General features: G+C 36.2%; 1 protein-coding gene across 1 annotated transcript; it reads left to right on the top strand.

Moving 5' to 3' along the window:
- Positions 1-2,385: 2,385 nt before the first annotated feature.
- LOC134813794 (uncharacterized) lies at positions 2,386-16,911 on the top strand. The gene is made up of 3 exons (XM_063821675.1): positions 2,386-2,391; positions 3,360-5,687; positions 16,840-16,911. Exons 1-3 carry the CDS (start codon positions 2,386-2,388, stop codon positions 16,909-16,911), a joined length of 2,406 nt encoding a protein of 801 aa, XP_063677745.1.
- Positions 16,912-17,210: the final 299 nt, after the last annotated feature.

Genomic DNA, 17,210 nt, shown 5'->3' on the forward strand with positions numbered 1-17,210 from the left:
AATACTGAATACTGAATGAATACTGAATGAATATTGAATACTGAATGAATACTGAATGAATACTGAATGAATACTGAATGAATACTGAATGAATACTGAATGAATACTGAATGAATACTGAATGAATACTGAATACTGAATGAATACTGAATGAATACTGAATGAATACTGAATGAATACTGAATACTGAATGAATACTGAATGAATACTGAATAAATAATGAATGAATACTGAATGAATGCTGAATGAATGTTGAATAATGAATACTGAATAATACTGAATAATATACTGAATACTGAATGATATTTATGATCTATTATTTTTAAAGTTATAATGTATAATGTAGACAAGGAAACACACGTTTAGATTTTTGAAGATAACTTTAACTAAACTATATTCAATAACTCTATATATCCAAATACTTATCTCAATAATTATCAACGTTTTGGTTATAAAATTCAAAAATCTTCCTGACGATATATTTGTGAAAGTTTAAGAAGCTTGATGATAATATTTTTGTTCTCGTTCAAAAGGCTAAAATTTTGACTCTATCTAGCGCAAATACACCCATTTTTCAGTGCTTTAATCTATTTTTAGTAACACTATTATATATGTCTACTCAAGTTACGACATGAACTCAGTGCAAACTGCACACCTGTTTCAAATACGTCTGCAACTAAGAATTCTTGTGCTGTAAGTTAAGAAATTACCGCAGATGTTATTAGGTGTTAAAGCATTAGTGTTACTAAAAATAGATAAAAGCACTGAAAAATGGGTGTATTTGCGCTGGATAGAGTCAAAATTTTAGCCTTTTGACTGGAGTTAACACGACTACTAGTCTATCTGATGTCAACAAACTAATGAACGAGAACAAAAATATTATCATCAAGCTTCTTAAACTTTCACAAATATATCGTCAGGAAGATTTTTGAATTTTATAACCAAAACGTTGATAATTATTGAGATAAGTATTTGGATATATAGAGTTATTGAATATAGTTTAGTTAAAGTTATCTTCAAAAATCTAAACGTGTGTTTCCTTGTCTACATTATACATTATAACTTTAAAAATAATAGATCATAAATATCATTCAGTATTCAGTATATTATTCAGTATTATTCAGTATTCATTATTCAACATTCATTCAGCATTCATTCAGTATTCATTCATTATTCATTCAGTATTCATTCAGTATTCATTCAGTATTCAGTATTCATTCAGTATTCATTCAGTATTCATTCAGTATTCATTCAGTATTCAGTATTCATTCAGTATTCATTCAGTATTCATTCAGTATTCATTCAGTATTCATCCAGTATTCATTCAGTATTCATTCAGTATTCATTCAGTATTCAATATTCATTCAGTATTCATTCAGTATTCAGTATTCATTCAGTATTCAGTATTCATTCAGTATTCAGTATTCATTCAGTATTCATTCAGTATTCAGTATTCATTCAGTATTCATTCAGTATTCATTCAGTATTCATTCAGTATTCATTCAGTATTCAGTATTCATTCAGTATTCAGTATTGTGTAAGATAAGGTGACGGATTTCATTTTATCCTACTCAAGAAAATATTCCGCTCACAAAATACCAGGAAACAGAACACGGAACATAAATCGATGAACTGCTGCCAGATACCGAGCAAATATTTACGGGTATGATTTCTACAATATTGTACTAAAATACTATGCTGATATACGACAACTCAAATATAACAAAGCAGAATAGTGCGAACCTTGAGCATAAAATTAAACAAAACAACTTTGATCCAGTTGTAACTTACCTAAAGCTAAGACCTCAAGATATGAAGAAGATAGAGACTGTCCAGTAAAACACGCACATGTTCGTAATTATACCTTATCAAGATATTTAACAAAGACAAACACTGAGTTCTAATGTAAAGGGACGGTCCACTAATTGAGGTAAGAATTAACACTATCTTTCATTGGTTATTATATTTAAAAATTCCTCGCACACTGTTTAATTTGTTGAGATCTACTGATATAATTGTAGAAAATATAAAATATCTAGACCAGTCCTGACAAGAGATTTTAGTCAAATACATTGCACAGCTGCTACCGTGACTATTCTGTAAGTTAGGTCTATGGCTATTATACAATAACATATGATTCTTGAGGCTGTAAAGTAACCGTCCTGTAAGTACTCTCTATAAATTACATTTCATATCAAACAGTCAGTGTAATACGTGATCGAGTACACTTGACACTATATATTTATCAGCTTCTACATTTTGTTGACACGTATTTCTTTTAAGAAAGTCACATTTTTATCAATTCACTTTAGTTTTATTTGGTTCTTAAATTAAGCAAATATCTGTCAAGTACAAACACAGCTGTTGCCGTAACTTTACTTTACAATGACGGTACAATCTTGGTACTATTGAGTAACCGTCCTGAAAAGTGCTTTCTCATTACGTTACCATATCAACCAGGTGTTGTCCTAAACTGTACACTCTAGTTAAATTTAGCTAGCACATAAGTCACTATATCCCTTTATCAATACATTGTACTGCAGAGGTCGCCTTGAACCAGATGTTAATAATGTCGATAGAAAACTGATGTAATTGTATGTGAACGTGTACACTATTCATTTAACGACTTCTGCTGTGTGATAAATGTATTTAGTTGATACTTTGTATCGCATAATGTAGGGTTAGATAATTGCTTGATGGGTTAAACTAGGCTAAAATGTGTAAAATAATAATATAACCACATTGGAGAACGACTCCGATTGGGATTCGAACTTGTAACCTCCGGCTAAAATGTGGCAGATTAGTCAACTGTGCTAAAATGACATTTTATTAAAATGTGTCTCGGATAGAGCTCAAACGGGGCTCCAAACCATGACACTATACTACTGTGAATTCAACTATTTATTTGGATCAAAACGTCGCGTCGCCGCTTCGACGCGCATTTAACGGGTGGTACTCGTAAAATATCTGTTCCATACTCCATCTGTCCAACTCGGCGCGCGTCCTGGTAGGTTGTAAACCTACAAACGCGCATTTGCATTATCTGCAATTATATTTATATTATGTATATAAGGTTGCTAGTTCAATACCCGCCATCGGCAAAACCAACCTTGATGATTTGAGCCATACTGATGAGTCCTAATAGGACGAAACACTGTGTCTATGGATATTTATATATTTATATATATATATATATATATATATATATATATATATATATATATATATATATATATCTTTCCACAGACACTTGCATTTTGATGTTTACTTTCACCTCTGCATCTTTTGTTTATACCTTATGATTGAATGAGACTTACTCACAAATTTCCCATCTCAGTATTGATCTATTGAGTTTGTAGCGTATATATGACGCTTTGCCCTTGGCTATACGAGATGCTTTCCGAAAAATAGCTCACATCACCTCCACTTACAATGAACAGTTGGACTACTTCAGAAACCAACCTGATCGTCTGCGGAGTGACCACAGAGCTAAGAACGAAGCCCTCGACCTCGTAGAACTATATGGGCACCAAATCAAAGCCGTCCATGATAGAGACAAGAAACACACCCTGCAAAGCAAACTAAACAAACTGTCAGCAAATATAACTGAAAAAGAACCACTGATCATTAAGAACAAACCCAGGGTAACATACAATATTGGCAATGTCGAACTAGAAGAACCAGCTGTTTCACTACTATCTAAAGGCCCAAAATTTGCAGTGCTAGACAACAGTAAATCGGGACTTAAGAGAAAACTTGAGGAAGCAGAAGTAGGGTTGGAACGTTATGCATATGCAGTGAGATGGGCCCCATTCTTACCACTACCAGACACTGATAAGACGGCCACACCCCTGGATCTGAGGAACCCTGAAAAGCGTAAATCCCAACCTCCTCCGCGTCACCCAAAAACTGAGACGAAACTAAGAGACACAAAAGTTCAGATACTGAATGTGTATAAACAACATCAGCGGTCTAATCCACAACAGACTAACATCACTGAAGATGAAGACAAGGCACTTAAGGAGCTGAAGAAGAATAAAAACCTAATAATAAAGCAGTCGGACAAGGACAAGCAATTCGTAGTCGTGCCTACAGATGTGTACAAAGAGCACGCGAAAGAAATGCTTGAAGATACCTCCACATACCAAAAGGTAGTTAAAAACCCGCTCCCAGCAATGATAAGTGATATCGAACTTTTATGTGAACACCTGATAGAGAAATACCCTAAACTAGAAGGAGTTGAACCTTATTGTCCAAGATTACCTGAGTTTTATGGTACATACAAGACACACAAGAAAATCAATCCACCCCCACTACGACCAGTAACATCACAAGTTGACTCACCAGGAGAGAGACTTGGACATGCTACCAACCACATCTTGAAACAAGCCCTTCAGTATGTACCTGTTCACCTCAAAGACTCCACTGAGGCCCGACAGCGACTGCAACAATGCTCAATAAACTCCAATCACATGCTCATAACAGCCGATGTGAAGAGCCTATACACCAACATCCCACTGGAACATGGAGTCAAAGTGGTCTCAGACTTTATCAAACATCACAGGGATAAAATCGATATGCTTGGGATAGAACACCTTGACTTTGTCACTATGCTGAAAACCGTGACTCAGTCTGCATATTTTAGATTTGATGAACAATACTATAGACAAACGGAAGGACTAGGGATGGGAGTAAAACCAGCCCCACCATTTGCCATCATATACGTATACTTGACAGTAGAGAAACCATTACTGGAACAAGATTTCACATACAGTGAAGCTGAACCAGGAGATAGACCATCAAATCTCATGCCTGTGTATTGCTGGAACAGGTATGTTGATGACTGTATCACTATAGGGGAAGGAACAGAAAATGACGTCAGTCAACTCTTTAAGTATGTTAACACGCTTAACCCGAAAATTCAGTTCACATATGAAGCTAACCCTAAACAAATAGACTTCTTAGATCTCACTATCCACTTGCAAGAGAACTCAGATAAACCACAATTCGAACTCTTTATAAAACCGACAAGTTTGGGCATATTCCTCAACTACAACTCTGGACATCCGAGAAGTACTATTATGAATAGTGCTAGGAACGAGTTGTTAAGAGCAGTGAGAAATGGGTCTACAGACGAATTCAAACAACGTGGTGTAGATAAAATCAAAGACATGTTACTCTCCAACGATTTTACACCCAGTGTTATAGAGAGGTTGACGAGGGAAATAAACAAAGATAAACCACCTAACCAGACACGACTGAGAATCACACAGTACCTAAGCCTCCCATATGTTAATGAATACCACAAACGGAAAGTATATCAGATTCTACGTCAAAATGATCTATTGGACAAAACCAAAGTATCATTTTATCCGGACAAGAAACTGGGAGAAATACTCACTAGATCAGCACTACACCCTACACCATGTAACAAACAGAGTGCTTCAAAGTGCTATGATTGTGATGATCTATGTATGCAGAAGAACATAGCGTACAAACTGACATGCAATATCTGCAATGCAAAGTACTGTGGTGAAACAGGCAGGTTCAAACGCAACAGATGCTGGGAACACCTAAAATCTGTAAGGAATAAAAATAACAAGACAGCCATGGGGAAACATTACCTCATGTCACACCCTGAAATAAAAGAAATTCCTATCGAACCATTTAAATTTGAAGTCCTCAAAGTATGTAAGGATTATGCAGACCGAATGATCTGGCAATCACTGTATATCAAGCAGTTACTTCCTAAAATAAACACTCAGCTCTCACCTGAAGCAGACTCGTGGCAAAAGACCACATGGGCTATTATGTAAATGTCATCATAATATATGTACGTGGCACCCTTTCAGTTTCCCCGAAAATGTTAGGGAGTAGGAAGCTATTTTCGTTGCTGCTCTGTGTACGTTGGTCTAGCTCTCAAATATTGGACAGTTCTAGATTCTTTGGCCTAACATCTATCTTTTGCTTTAAAAATTTTCTACCGCTTAGAATCTTTCCATTTATTTTTAATGTTTCTCAGAGTTTTATGTATTAATTTTGATATTTACCAGGTCACTATGTAACAAAGTTTTTGTTCCGCCTTGAAGAAGCCATGGGGGCGAAACGTCGGCAATAACGTGTGTTATTTGTATTCAATTCAGAGGAGATTAGCCAATTTCAGTATTGATCTATTTTTGTCATGTTTTTAATTTACTTCATAGAACAGTTATTTTAATAAACTTGCTTTCAGAATGCGACATGTAAAGATTACACAATCGATAGCTTAATGTGAATTTCGTGTTTTACTGTTTCACTGAATGTCTCAAATATATATATATCATGATACATTTTATCATGTACATGTTTGACGGATGTTACTCGTCTAAATTTCTTCTAAGTAGCGCGCGCGGGCCGCTTTCTTCTCGAAATATTACATATAAGCTCGAGGCAATTACTGCCTGCAAGTGCTACCAAGTAGATATAGCGTGCGCCGGATTAGTCCATTAACAATCGACAACCCAGCAAAACTTACCGGATGGCTGTGTTACTAGCTAGAGGTGGTTGTTTTTCAATAGCACGTGTGTCAGCGCGCGCGTGACGTCATGTTCACTGATCGCACGCGTGAATGGTGAATTACAATCTGCAATCTGGAGTCATAACAACAACATTATTTTGCAAAGTTAAAAAGCTGCGATATTTAATTTGGCTCAAAATCATACTTTTCAGGATAATTCAAAATTTACGTTGTCCCAAATTGTGCTCCTGGGGAGCTTGACCATTGTTAATGCTCTGGCCCGGCGCGCGCTACTTCGTAGCTCGTGCCGTCGAGAAGAAAGCGGCGCGCGCTACTTCGAAGAAATTTAGACGAGTAACATCCGTCAACTGGGGAGCTAACTTTAGTTTAACGAGACGGACATTTTGTTGACGGATGTTACTCGTCTAAATTTCTTCGAAGTAGCGCGCGCCGCTTTCTTCTCGAAATGCCCGATGGCAAGAGCTACGAAGTAGCAAGAGCTACGAAGTAGCGCGCGCCGGGCCTGATCATTAACAATGGTCAAACATTTTGTTGAAAACCAAAACTTTCTTTCTCTTTAATATTTACTTCCGAAGTTAGGCCCCTAACGGTAAGGTTTTCTGGGAATGGCTCCAATAAATTTGATATATTATGTTGCCTCAATTTTAACGGGTGATACTAGTAAAATATCTGTTCCATATAATATAGTAGGTTGTAAACCTACAACCTCAATTACAATATCAAATCAATCACAAATCAGCTTCCCAAAAATTAACTATCAATCAGCTATTATATATATATTTATTTATTATATATATTCGAACTGTCCTTGTATGGTAGCTCTGACATTTGACCGTGTGGTGGCCATCTTTATGCACAGAACTTTTTTCACGAAGTGGGCTTGTATAGGAATCTGTGTAGCCGTGTGGTTACCTCAGGTCTCCTTTCATGCTGCTGGTTCATGGTGACGATGTTCACAAACGAGGAAACTAGTGTAAGTATTAATTAAGAGAGAAAGAGAGAGAGAGAGAGAGAGAGAGAGAGATATATATATATATATAGAGAGAGAGAGAGAGAGATATATAGAGAGAGAGAGAGAGAGAGAGAGAGAGAGAGAGAGAGAGAGAGAGAGAGAGAGAGAGAGAGAGAGAGAGAGAGAGAGAGAGAGAGAGAGAGAGAGAGAGAGAGAGAGAGAGAGAGAGAGAGAGAGAGAGAGAGAGAGAGAGATTTGGGAGTTTGAGATGAGCGCCACATTTTACACAAGTATACTGTATTGTACAACATTTCAGATGGAGTACAGGAGTACTACTCCAACTAGATCATCGTTGCCAGAGTTCCTACAAAAATCTATGGCTTCGAACAGTTAGATTTGTTGCTCTCGTGTAAGCACCTTTCTCACTTATCATACTCATGTACTCCATCATCATCTAATATGATGATGATAGTGGACATCATCATCATATTATTATTATAATGACTTATTTTTCTTGGTTACTATCACAGTGCTGGCAAGCACGACCGCCGCCATTATAGTTATACTCACTAATACTATTTACTCCGGGCTATACTATTATACGGTATAATATACCCCCTTTACTGTTTTTTTCCAGGCATTAAGACCAATGCACAGTGCTGTGAAATTCGCACTAAACGTATTATTCGAATTAAATTTGCATACGATTTTTTTTTCTGAAATTGCAGCATTTAAAAAAATACAGTAGTTGTTTCACGATAGTTCAAAGTTGGTTTTTTGTGGTGGAATATTGCCAAAACACATAAGTATAACATGTGCTTCCCGCAACACGTTCGTGGTTACTGGTTAGCGACTAGCGTGGGTACTGACCAAGATCGCAAGGGGTTAAATTTAGCTCATACCGGAAGACATTATGGAGTAATAGTAATACTAATAAACTTGAAATCACTTAATTTCCTCCACAGTCTACTTGTCGAGATTTTTAAGTTCGAGACTTGAAGTATAACGTCACATATCCAACTAGATTATAGATTATAGACTCGAGAATGCTGCAATTATGCTGCGCTATCCCACAGCCGCATTTTTACCGAATTTTCTGCGCATTTCTAGGCGAATTTAACAGCCCTAAAAATTAAAACCTGAAGTAGTAAATTGGCGAATTATTTGCGTATTTTTTGAGAACTCTAAATGCGCCGTATTTTTTGACGAATATTTGTCGAATTTACGGCCTTGATTAAGACCTATCGAATGTCGTTCAGCTAGCAGGCATATTTTAAGTTCAAAATATTCTAATTCAATGTCAATTTCTAATTTGACTTGGTTCCCTTCTATAAGAAGGCCCACATACTCCCTATAGACCAGCGAATCTTCTTTAAAGTTTGTCTCTTAACCCAAAAATCAGTTCACGGTACTGCACCTGGTTACCTCAAAGCATTACTGGATTTGGATGTAGTGGATACAGAACTCTCAAACACTGTGACCAGGTCGAAAAGACCGGATGACCATCTCATGCTCAAGATACCAAAGAATAAAAGGTCCAAAGTTGATGACAGACAATTCAAGCCATGCAACGGTTGCATGGAACTCTCTTCCGCTGATGTTGAGAAGTATTACTGATACCAACTGTTTCAAGCGAATGTTAAAGAATCATTTATATAATCAGTTCTGATGTTTTTTCTTTCCATTGTCTTCACTTTGCAAGACACGTTGGCTTTTATTTTTTACCGCACTCCATTTTATGTCTTGATGTCTAACTTTCTAGGATCTGTCTCTTTCTCGATTGATTATGTCACTGTACCTTTATTATACCTACATGTATTGTATGGTTTCTGCTTCTATTTAGTTTAGTGTGGTTTACAATAAAAGATGTTTTAATTTTGTCTTTGCCTTATGATGAGTTATACTTTGTTCACGTTTACACATTTGCTCACATCACTTACAGTCAGCCGCTCTGACATGGTTAACCACCTTCCTTGTGTTGTTGGTTAATCATATGAGCGGGATATAAATACCTCATTTCATTTCATTTCATTTCAAAGATGAAAGGAATAAGAAATAGTTATGTGGAGGTTTTTAAGAAATTTGGGATGATGATTAATCACTCAGCACTCTAGACTCGACTGTCACGTGACTTTTTCAACCCGTTCTCTAGCTGGCCCTGAACGACTATTCGAAACCCTAACCCTCTATTTCTAACCTCTTAGTCTTATCTGATCCCAACCCTGACCCTAACCCAATCCCTGGCCCCAACCAGCGTCTGAAAATACATCGATTTAAGTTGGTTTCAACTGTCGGGGGCCCTTTTAGAAAAATCTTCAAGATCGACTGTAGAGTGATTTAGCACGCTCGAGAAATTTGCGTAAAATACGCGCCAGCAGTCAGCACTGTTAGTGTTATACGGAATTATAACAATGCTGGCGTAAAGCCAGCGACCGATTTCATTCTCGTTATCATTTTGCGGTCATTCAAATTAATAACATTTACTTTAGGTTGGGAAAGGGACACTGGCAGGCGGCAGCGATCCACTCTACCCAATTATGGGTTTTGGTCAAATGATTTATACAATATAGAATTCAGTACGGTCCAAACAAAACTTTAAATATTAAGTTTTTTTGGAACTTGGAAATTTATTGATGGTCTCTTAATGGTCGCTGAAGGGTCGCTTTAAAAGGACCCTTGTTAGGGACCTTTAATTCCATAAATGCATTAACGATGAGAACTTCCAATTATTGATGTTTCAGAAGTGATAATATGTCGAACAAAACACATTCAGAATTTGTGGTTAAAACAGACGCCTGTGTTCAGGGAGACTTTCCAAATATTTGTGCCTTTCGCCTCATAAATGTAAGTTCGCACGTGGGTAAATGTGATAGTCCCTTAAACTAATAAGATATATTCTGGGACAAGTAAACCACTATATGACAATTTGTATCACTGAATAGTGAATAATAGGCACAGTTTACAGTTATATGACCACTGCATGGCATAAAAAGACCAGCGCAAAATATTTCCAGTGCAAAATTTTCCAATGATTGCGTTGATTTCGTGTCACATATATACTTCATAGTTCATCGGACTTTCTTTGGTCAGACATTACGTGGGCGCTAGAGGGCTTAGCGGTCACGCAATCACCGCCCGAATAAGGTCCGGTAAGGTCCGATAACATTAAAGCTTGATGATTTTTCTATTTCAGGGAGGGACCCTGGCGTTGGTTTTTTTTTAAAAAAATTAACCCTTTAAAAAATAGTTTGTTAAGTTTGTTAGTTGGTTAGTTAGTTAGTTTATTGTTTGTTTTGTTTGAGTTCGTTTGTATTTTTATTTAGTTTGTTTTGAGTTTAAATTAGTTTGTTATTAGTTGTTTTTTTTTTGGGTTTTTTGTTTGTTTGTTTGTTTTGTTTGTTATGTTTGGTTTGTTTGTTGTTTTTTTTTTGGTTTTTTGTTTTGTTTGTTTGTTTGTTTGTGTTTGATGTGTTTGTTTGTTTTTTAATTGTTTGTTTGTTTGTTTGTTTGTTTTGTTTGTTTTTTTTGTTTGTTTGTTTGTTTGTTGTTTACAACTTTCACACAACCTTTATGTTATCATTTATTTAATTATTAGTCATATTTACAAATTTTCAGAGGGATTGATCAGGGGTCCAGTATATGTAAAACGAGTTGGAAGTTTTAAAGTCGAGTCGGAGAGGATCGTTATAACCAAGCTGCTTTCGTATTCGATGTTAGTTTACATTATTTAATTGAGATTAATTAATTAATAAATTAACTACTGGACACTTACAATTGTGGTTTTCGTTCATTTTACTCTCGCCCGCAAAGGACTATTTAAAATACAAGTTTATTCACCGTATTTACATATTATCACAGGCCTTTCCCTATTTTCAGTTCTAAAACTCCTTTTAAGTTCTCGCACTTTTGGTCCTTATTTTCCATACCTCAATCATTTCGTCACTTCAGCGAGTACGACCATACTACAAAAACGCTCGGTAGTAGATCAAAACAACCAGAAAAACACGTTTCTAGCTCAGTTATATTGAAGGATACAATCAACAATTCTTTGGTGCGCAAAAGTTTCCAGCTTAACGCTTAGTGTTCTCATGACTATCACTCATCTACGCTGGATTAATCAATTAGAGATAATTACCGCTTGTTCAGTTTTAACTTTTAATACAATTCTTTCGATAAACTGGGCATTATAAAAGGTTCTAGCGTGGACGGTGATAGCCAGCCTAATGCGGCATCAAAAAAAGGACGTTATAGGATACTTGGAGTCAAGGAGATAGAGCCAAAAATTTAATAGATAGACGATGGTTAACAGTAAATGGACCTAAGTTCTAAATTTCTCATAAGTTTTACCTTTTTTACGATACTGCAGCGAATGAAAGAAAAATGAGAAAGTTGCTTCAGGGAATTATTCTTTTCTTCTTAACCTTAAAACACAAAATGATAAAACACTGAATTCATGTCAAATAAACCAAATCAACTATTTTTCATCTCACTTTAACGTTTAAGTCTTGATCTTGCAAAAAATCTTGAATGTAATTGATCATCTTATCCTTGAACTATTCTATTTCATCACTTCATCACTCCCGTTCTCACTAGAAATTGTCTGATATCTCGCACGGTGATAAGGAAGGTTCCAGAAAACCCGATAGTGCCGGACGTACACGAAATAAAACCGTTTATTTTGACGATATTGGAGAACTCCTGAAATCTGGAGCAATTACCATAGACAACTGTTAAGTAGCAGTGACGAGGGACAGTATCGCTAACAAACTTGCCGGTAATTTTTTCTGAAAGGAGAGAATTTGTTTGAAATCTTTGGCAACTTTAAGTTTAAGTAATTATGTCAATCAGATTTTATCTGGACATAGATTGATTTAGGTTGGAGTTCTATCAACCATTTAATAGTATTCAATAAGTTCAAAAACCATTAAAAAATAACAGAGTGAACATAGGACCAATCTGGGAAGAGATGAATTTAAAGGCAATTTTACAAGGTTTGATTGTTTCGCATCATGAAGTTTCGCTGCATTGGTAAATCGAGCTTGGAATCCCGGGCGAGTTCAGAGATTGGGTGTAATGGGGCTAAGTCAGATCTCTCCTACATTACAGGGAAGCCGTTGAAAATTTTTCGCGTGGTTTATAATTTGGCATTAACAGTGATCTGTAATGTAGCAATTAGCAGTTGCATGTGTCTGTGATTAGAGGAAAGTAGAAGAAACATTGATCTGTGAGGTAATTAGAACGTTGTGGCGGGTTCAGGGTAAATATTAGTAAACCGTTTCACAGTCTGGCCAAGACGATTGCCAGCTGGGTGGGCTCACACACGCATCTCTGATAATGGACATTGTACCAGGCTGATTGATACGCTAAAATTGTCACCTAACTACAGACGGAGATCTTACTGCTTTTACTCCACGTGAGTTTTATTTTCATTCTGTGTTAAAGCAAAACCCCGATTTACTGCACCCGATTAACCACACCGATTTACTGCAGTCCCCGACTTTGACCGCGACCAATTTTCCCAAATTAGGGCTCTAACTGTACATTCTTGTAAAAACTATTGAACTCGATTTACCGTAATACCTCGGTTTTATCGAGGGCTTTTACCCTCCTCCCAAACTCCGCGGTAAATCTTGGTATTAATGAACTTCAAGTATTGTAAAGATTCTTGGTATATAGTGGCGTTTTTATGTTATCTGGATCCTTATCAAAAGGTAGGGAGTTCATTCCCCAAACAAAAAGCCTGAATGACCATTTGTTTATTGAGAGTGGAGGGGCTAACTGTGAAGCGATCAGCCCTGGTGTAAAATAATAGTCTAGCACTTGGTTAAGAACGATTTATTTTTATTTAAGAATTAAAATAACAACAAACAAAATTTGTTGGTCCGTTTTTATCTTTTAAGATCTTAATTTTTCAGATGACTTGAACTGTTGTGTACGCAACTAACGGATTGGGGAGAGGTTCTCTCAAGACAGCAGTCCAGTACTCTGTGAAGTAAGTTATACTTAAATTGGTAGGTCAGCAGCGCCGAAGGGAATGTGGTGGACCACACTAGGTGGGGGGGCGAACTTTGTAGTTGTGCGGATTTTGTTTTGACATTTTTGGTCAGTGTTGGATGGTTACTGGTCAGATGGTTTACAAGCCAGGGTCAATTCAAGCGCTGTTACGAATTAGAAAAAAATATGGTCAACTCATCCCACATTATCCAGATCTTTGTATCTTTCCTTTTCCACTAAAAAGTTTTTTATGGGTCTTCGTTCGGGGATGGACAAGATTATTTAAAGATTAGGCAAGCTAGCTTTTGCTTACACTTTATTGTACAGCTGAGGGTAGAGCTGAAACCAGAATTATGAGTAAATTAATCTTGTATCCACCTAGGAAGCAGTAGAGTGAACCAGAATAATTACAATATTATCTTGTGTAACAGTAGAACCTGAGCTAGAATAATGACAAAATTAATCTTGTAAACCACTACACAGAAAAATCTCGTTGTCCCCAAGTTCTCTTCAAACAGCAAGAGGTCCCGATGTGAACTGTTCGAGACAGAAGAAAAATAACGATGATTGTTCGAGAATTACAAAGATATATCAAAGATATGTTGATTGATTAAAAAGTGGTGGTATCTTCTACATGTACCTTTTTTTAGTGGATAAATGCGGAAGGCGGATATGAAAAAATGAGTTTTGGTATATAGTAACAGCACAGGTGTTTTGAGCCTAGTAAAACCTTCTATTGACCGGGATAAGTCGGATTAAATTATAAGCAGCAGATAACCAGCTTGATCTTGTTGATTTTATACTAAGGAAATCTAAATTCAACTGTTGCTGCAAGCACGACCGTTGCATTATGGTGGGCTGTATTACTATGTACACCATTTACCTATTTTAACCCCTTTATATTATACCCCCTTTTACTATTATACCCTCTTTGGTTTACAAGTTACAAGCATCTTTTCGTGCACGCGGAAGCGTGCACCTCCGGCGGAGGCTAGGTGGGCGGATCACGAAGGGACCGCCGCACAGACTCGGCAGAGAGTTTTTCAGACATTAAGACTCTTCGGATGTCGTTTCAGCAGATGTATTTTTTGTTCAAAATCATTCTAATTTGATGTCAAGATGGACAGAAGAATAAATAGTTTATGTTGAGGATTTTTAAGAAATTTGCTAATATAATTACTCGCCAGCACGGTTATACAGAAATTCGGTTAAAAGACCCCAAAATCGCCATATTCAGGAGCCTTTAAAAACAATGTTTAAATTGAGTTAGAGATCTTGAAATTTTTCAGGGGTCTAGACGTTGACCAAATCGAATGCAAGAAAAGTTTAAGGGTTTCAGGAAAATCGGGATGTGGATTTTCTAGAACCCCTGTGTTTTATGACAGATAGTGTCGTGATTATACATTATACATATTCAGGGATAGACGCTTTGACCAGTCATTGTAGCCTGTATTAATAGTCCATAGATTCAAAAGTATATGATCACAGCCATTTCCACCACAGGTCTTGAAAATAATTGTTTTACACTTTAGTTTTCATTGTACAAATAATTTATTTGTACGGTCATGAAACCCTTTGAATGGAGTCATCAAGTTAACCGTTTTTTAAAACTTGATTTTTGACAAAGTGATTAACTTTTAATTGATTTTACTACACATTAAATTGTAATTGTATTCAAAATCTGAGGAAAATTTCACCATTAGATAATATTGTTCAAGCATTCGAACATCTTCCGGAAAGTTTTTCTAGCTTGCTCCTTCATAAAGATAAGTAGTACATTGGAAGTTTGTGCTTTTTTGAAGAATTATATTTATAAAAAACGTCAATTGTGCGATTTACGTATTCTCTGGTGATTGGGCCATGCCTTGGGTTGTGGAGCTCCGTTCTGCTTCCTATAGGTATAAATTGTGCATTAGGCTAGTTTTAAAGTTGAAAATAGAAAATTTGCACACGAGGGGACACGCCCAAATTGATAGAAATTTCGCTAATAATCTCACTGAAAATTGCTGTTTTCGTATTTTCTGTCAACCTTTAGAGTGCCGTTAGTGATTTCAAATTCTTCTTGATATACTTTGAAACTTTGCTTGCTTATCAAACTATATATAAAACAATTACATGCAAAAAGTTAACGGCGATTCAAATATGGATGCGCACGCAAAGTCTCCCGCTCAAAGTTTGACACGCGCGAAAGGTGAGAATTTGAGCTCATTCGTGATTTCAAACAAATTCTGCTTTGCACGACAGTTTTATGTCATATTATATTTGAATTTAATGCCAACTTGAATGAAGTATTAAGTGGTAATTATTCAGTAAAGTGATCGACCGATATGCTTTCCTAAACAACAAGGAAATGTTTTTAAAGAAGAAAAATTTACGAAATCGTTTGAAAACTTCCTTCCGGATTAATGAAAGTTTCTGTTTATATTATCGACTTTATAAAAGTACCCTGACATTATATTCAAAAAAATAGATGATATTTAGACAAAAAAGACCATTAATAATGGGTAGAAGGGACAGGCCTGTGTACTATCTTTTACCATAACAAAACGGAAATGATATTAATTTGTTTGACACGATTCTGTCAATGCAAAATGATACCGAGAATGAATATCGGTTTCGCTCGCTTTTCCCTTAATTTACAATTGTAAATTAGACCTTTGAAAAAACTACCAAAGGCAGCTGTACTCGGCACTATCAGATTCAATTAACTTCAGCAGTAGTAACTCCACCTGTTCCCGCGATATACTAGGTATCGACCCGACAAAACACCAAAGAGATTTTTAACAGCTTCTGATTTGAATGGAATTAATCGAAAATTATTTCTTATTCGAAAAGCCGTGAATGAATGGAGGAAATGCAGTGCGTCCGATTTCATTCGCGGTATCTTTTTGGCATTGAGTAGAAACGGTCTATCAATTAATATCATTTCCTTTTGTTTGGGAAGAGAGACACTGGGCAGCGGTCCACTCTACCATGATTATGGGTTTTTGTCAAATTAATAGTATAAAAAATTAATGCACACTGATATAATTATGTTTTTGGTTCTTCATTAAAACTCTTTTAAAATGGTCCTGAATTTTTTAATAACTTCCTGTGTCTGATACAATGAAGTGTTGAAATATTCTTGATGATGAGAAACTTAGATTATACCCGCAGATGTGTCGGTTTTTGCCCGGAATAAAGGCCTCACGTTCTGTTTGCGAAACTTCAATATGGTAAGAAACTTGAACTTTATTACTTCTTAAGAACTTTGAACTTATCTACTTCTTTAAAATGCTTGACCTTGCCTTTACAAAGTATATTAAGAGGAGCAGACTGAATGTTGGTACTTTATTTCGTTTTTTTAAGCACTCAATTGATTCAGACTATCTTTCAGTTAGAGGTAGTTGGACTGGAATCAGATGGGAGGAAACGCCTCACGTTGCGTGGTTCCGTTTACTCAGGTTGAGAACATGTTGCAAAAACGCTTCTCTTACAAGAAAAAGGACCCTTAGCAGTAATGTGGGTCTGCCTGCTACGAGTTTTTCGGATTATACGGACGGGATTTTTCGACTACGATTAGTGCGCAAATCTTTACACCGATATTTACCACTATGGGTAATAGGAGGTTAATAATTTTCTGATTTTCTTTATTTTTACAGATGTTTTAAATTCCTTTACGTTACTGTTGTATACTATCATAAGCATTGTTAGATGTTACAGTGGTATAGTATTATGAATAAATTTTTATGTCTGCCTGGTAATATT

This window comes from Bolinopsis microptera, chromosome 4, assembly GCF_026151205.1.
Source record: "Bolinopsis microptera isolate Bmic1 chromosome 4, MBARI_Bmic_1.0, whole genome shotgun sequence".
NCBI classification, from domain to species: domain Eukaryota; kingdom Metazoa; phylum Ctenophora; class Tentaculata; order Lobata; family Bolinopsidae; genus Bolinopsis; species Bolinopsis microptera.

Coding starts and splice junctions, on each gene's coding strand:
- LOC134813794 (XM_063821675.1), top strand. Junction 5,688..16,839: donor TTAAATTTGAAGTCCTCAAA/GTATGTAAGGAT, acceptor ACTATCTTTCAG/TTAGAGGTAGTTGGACTGGA.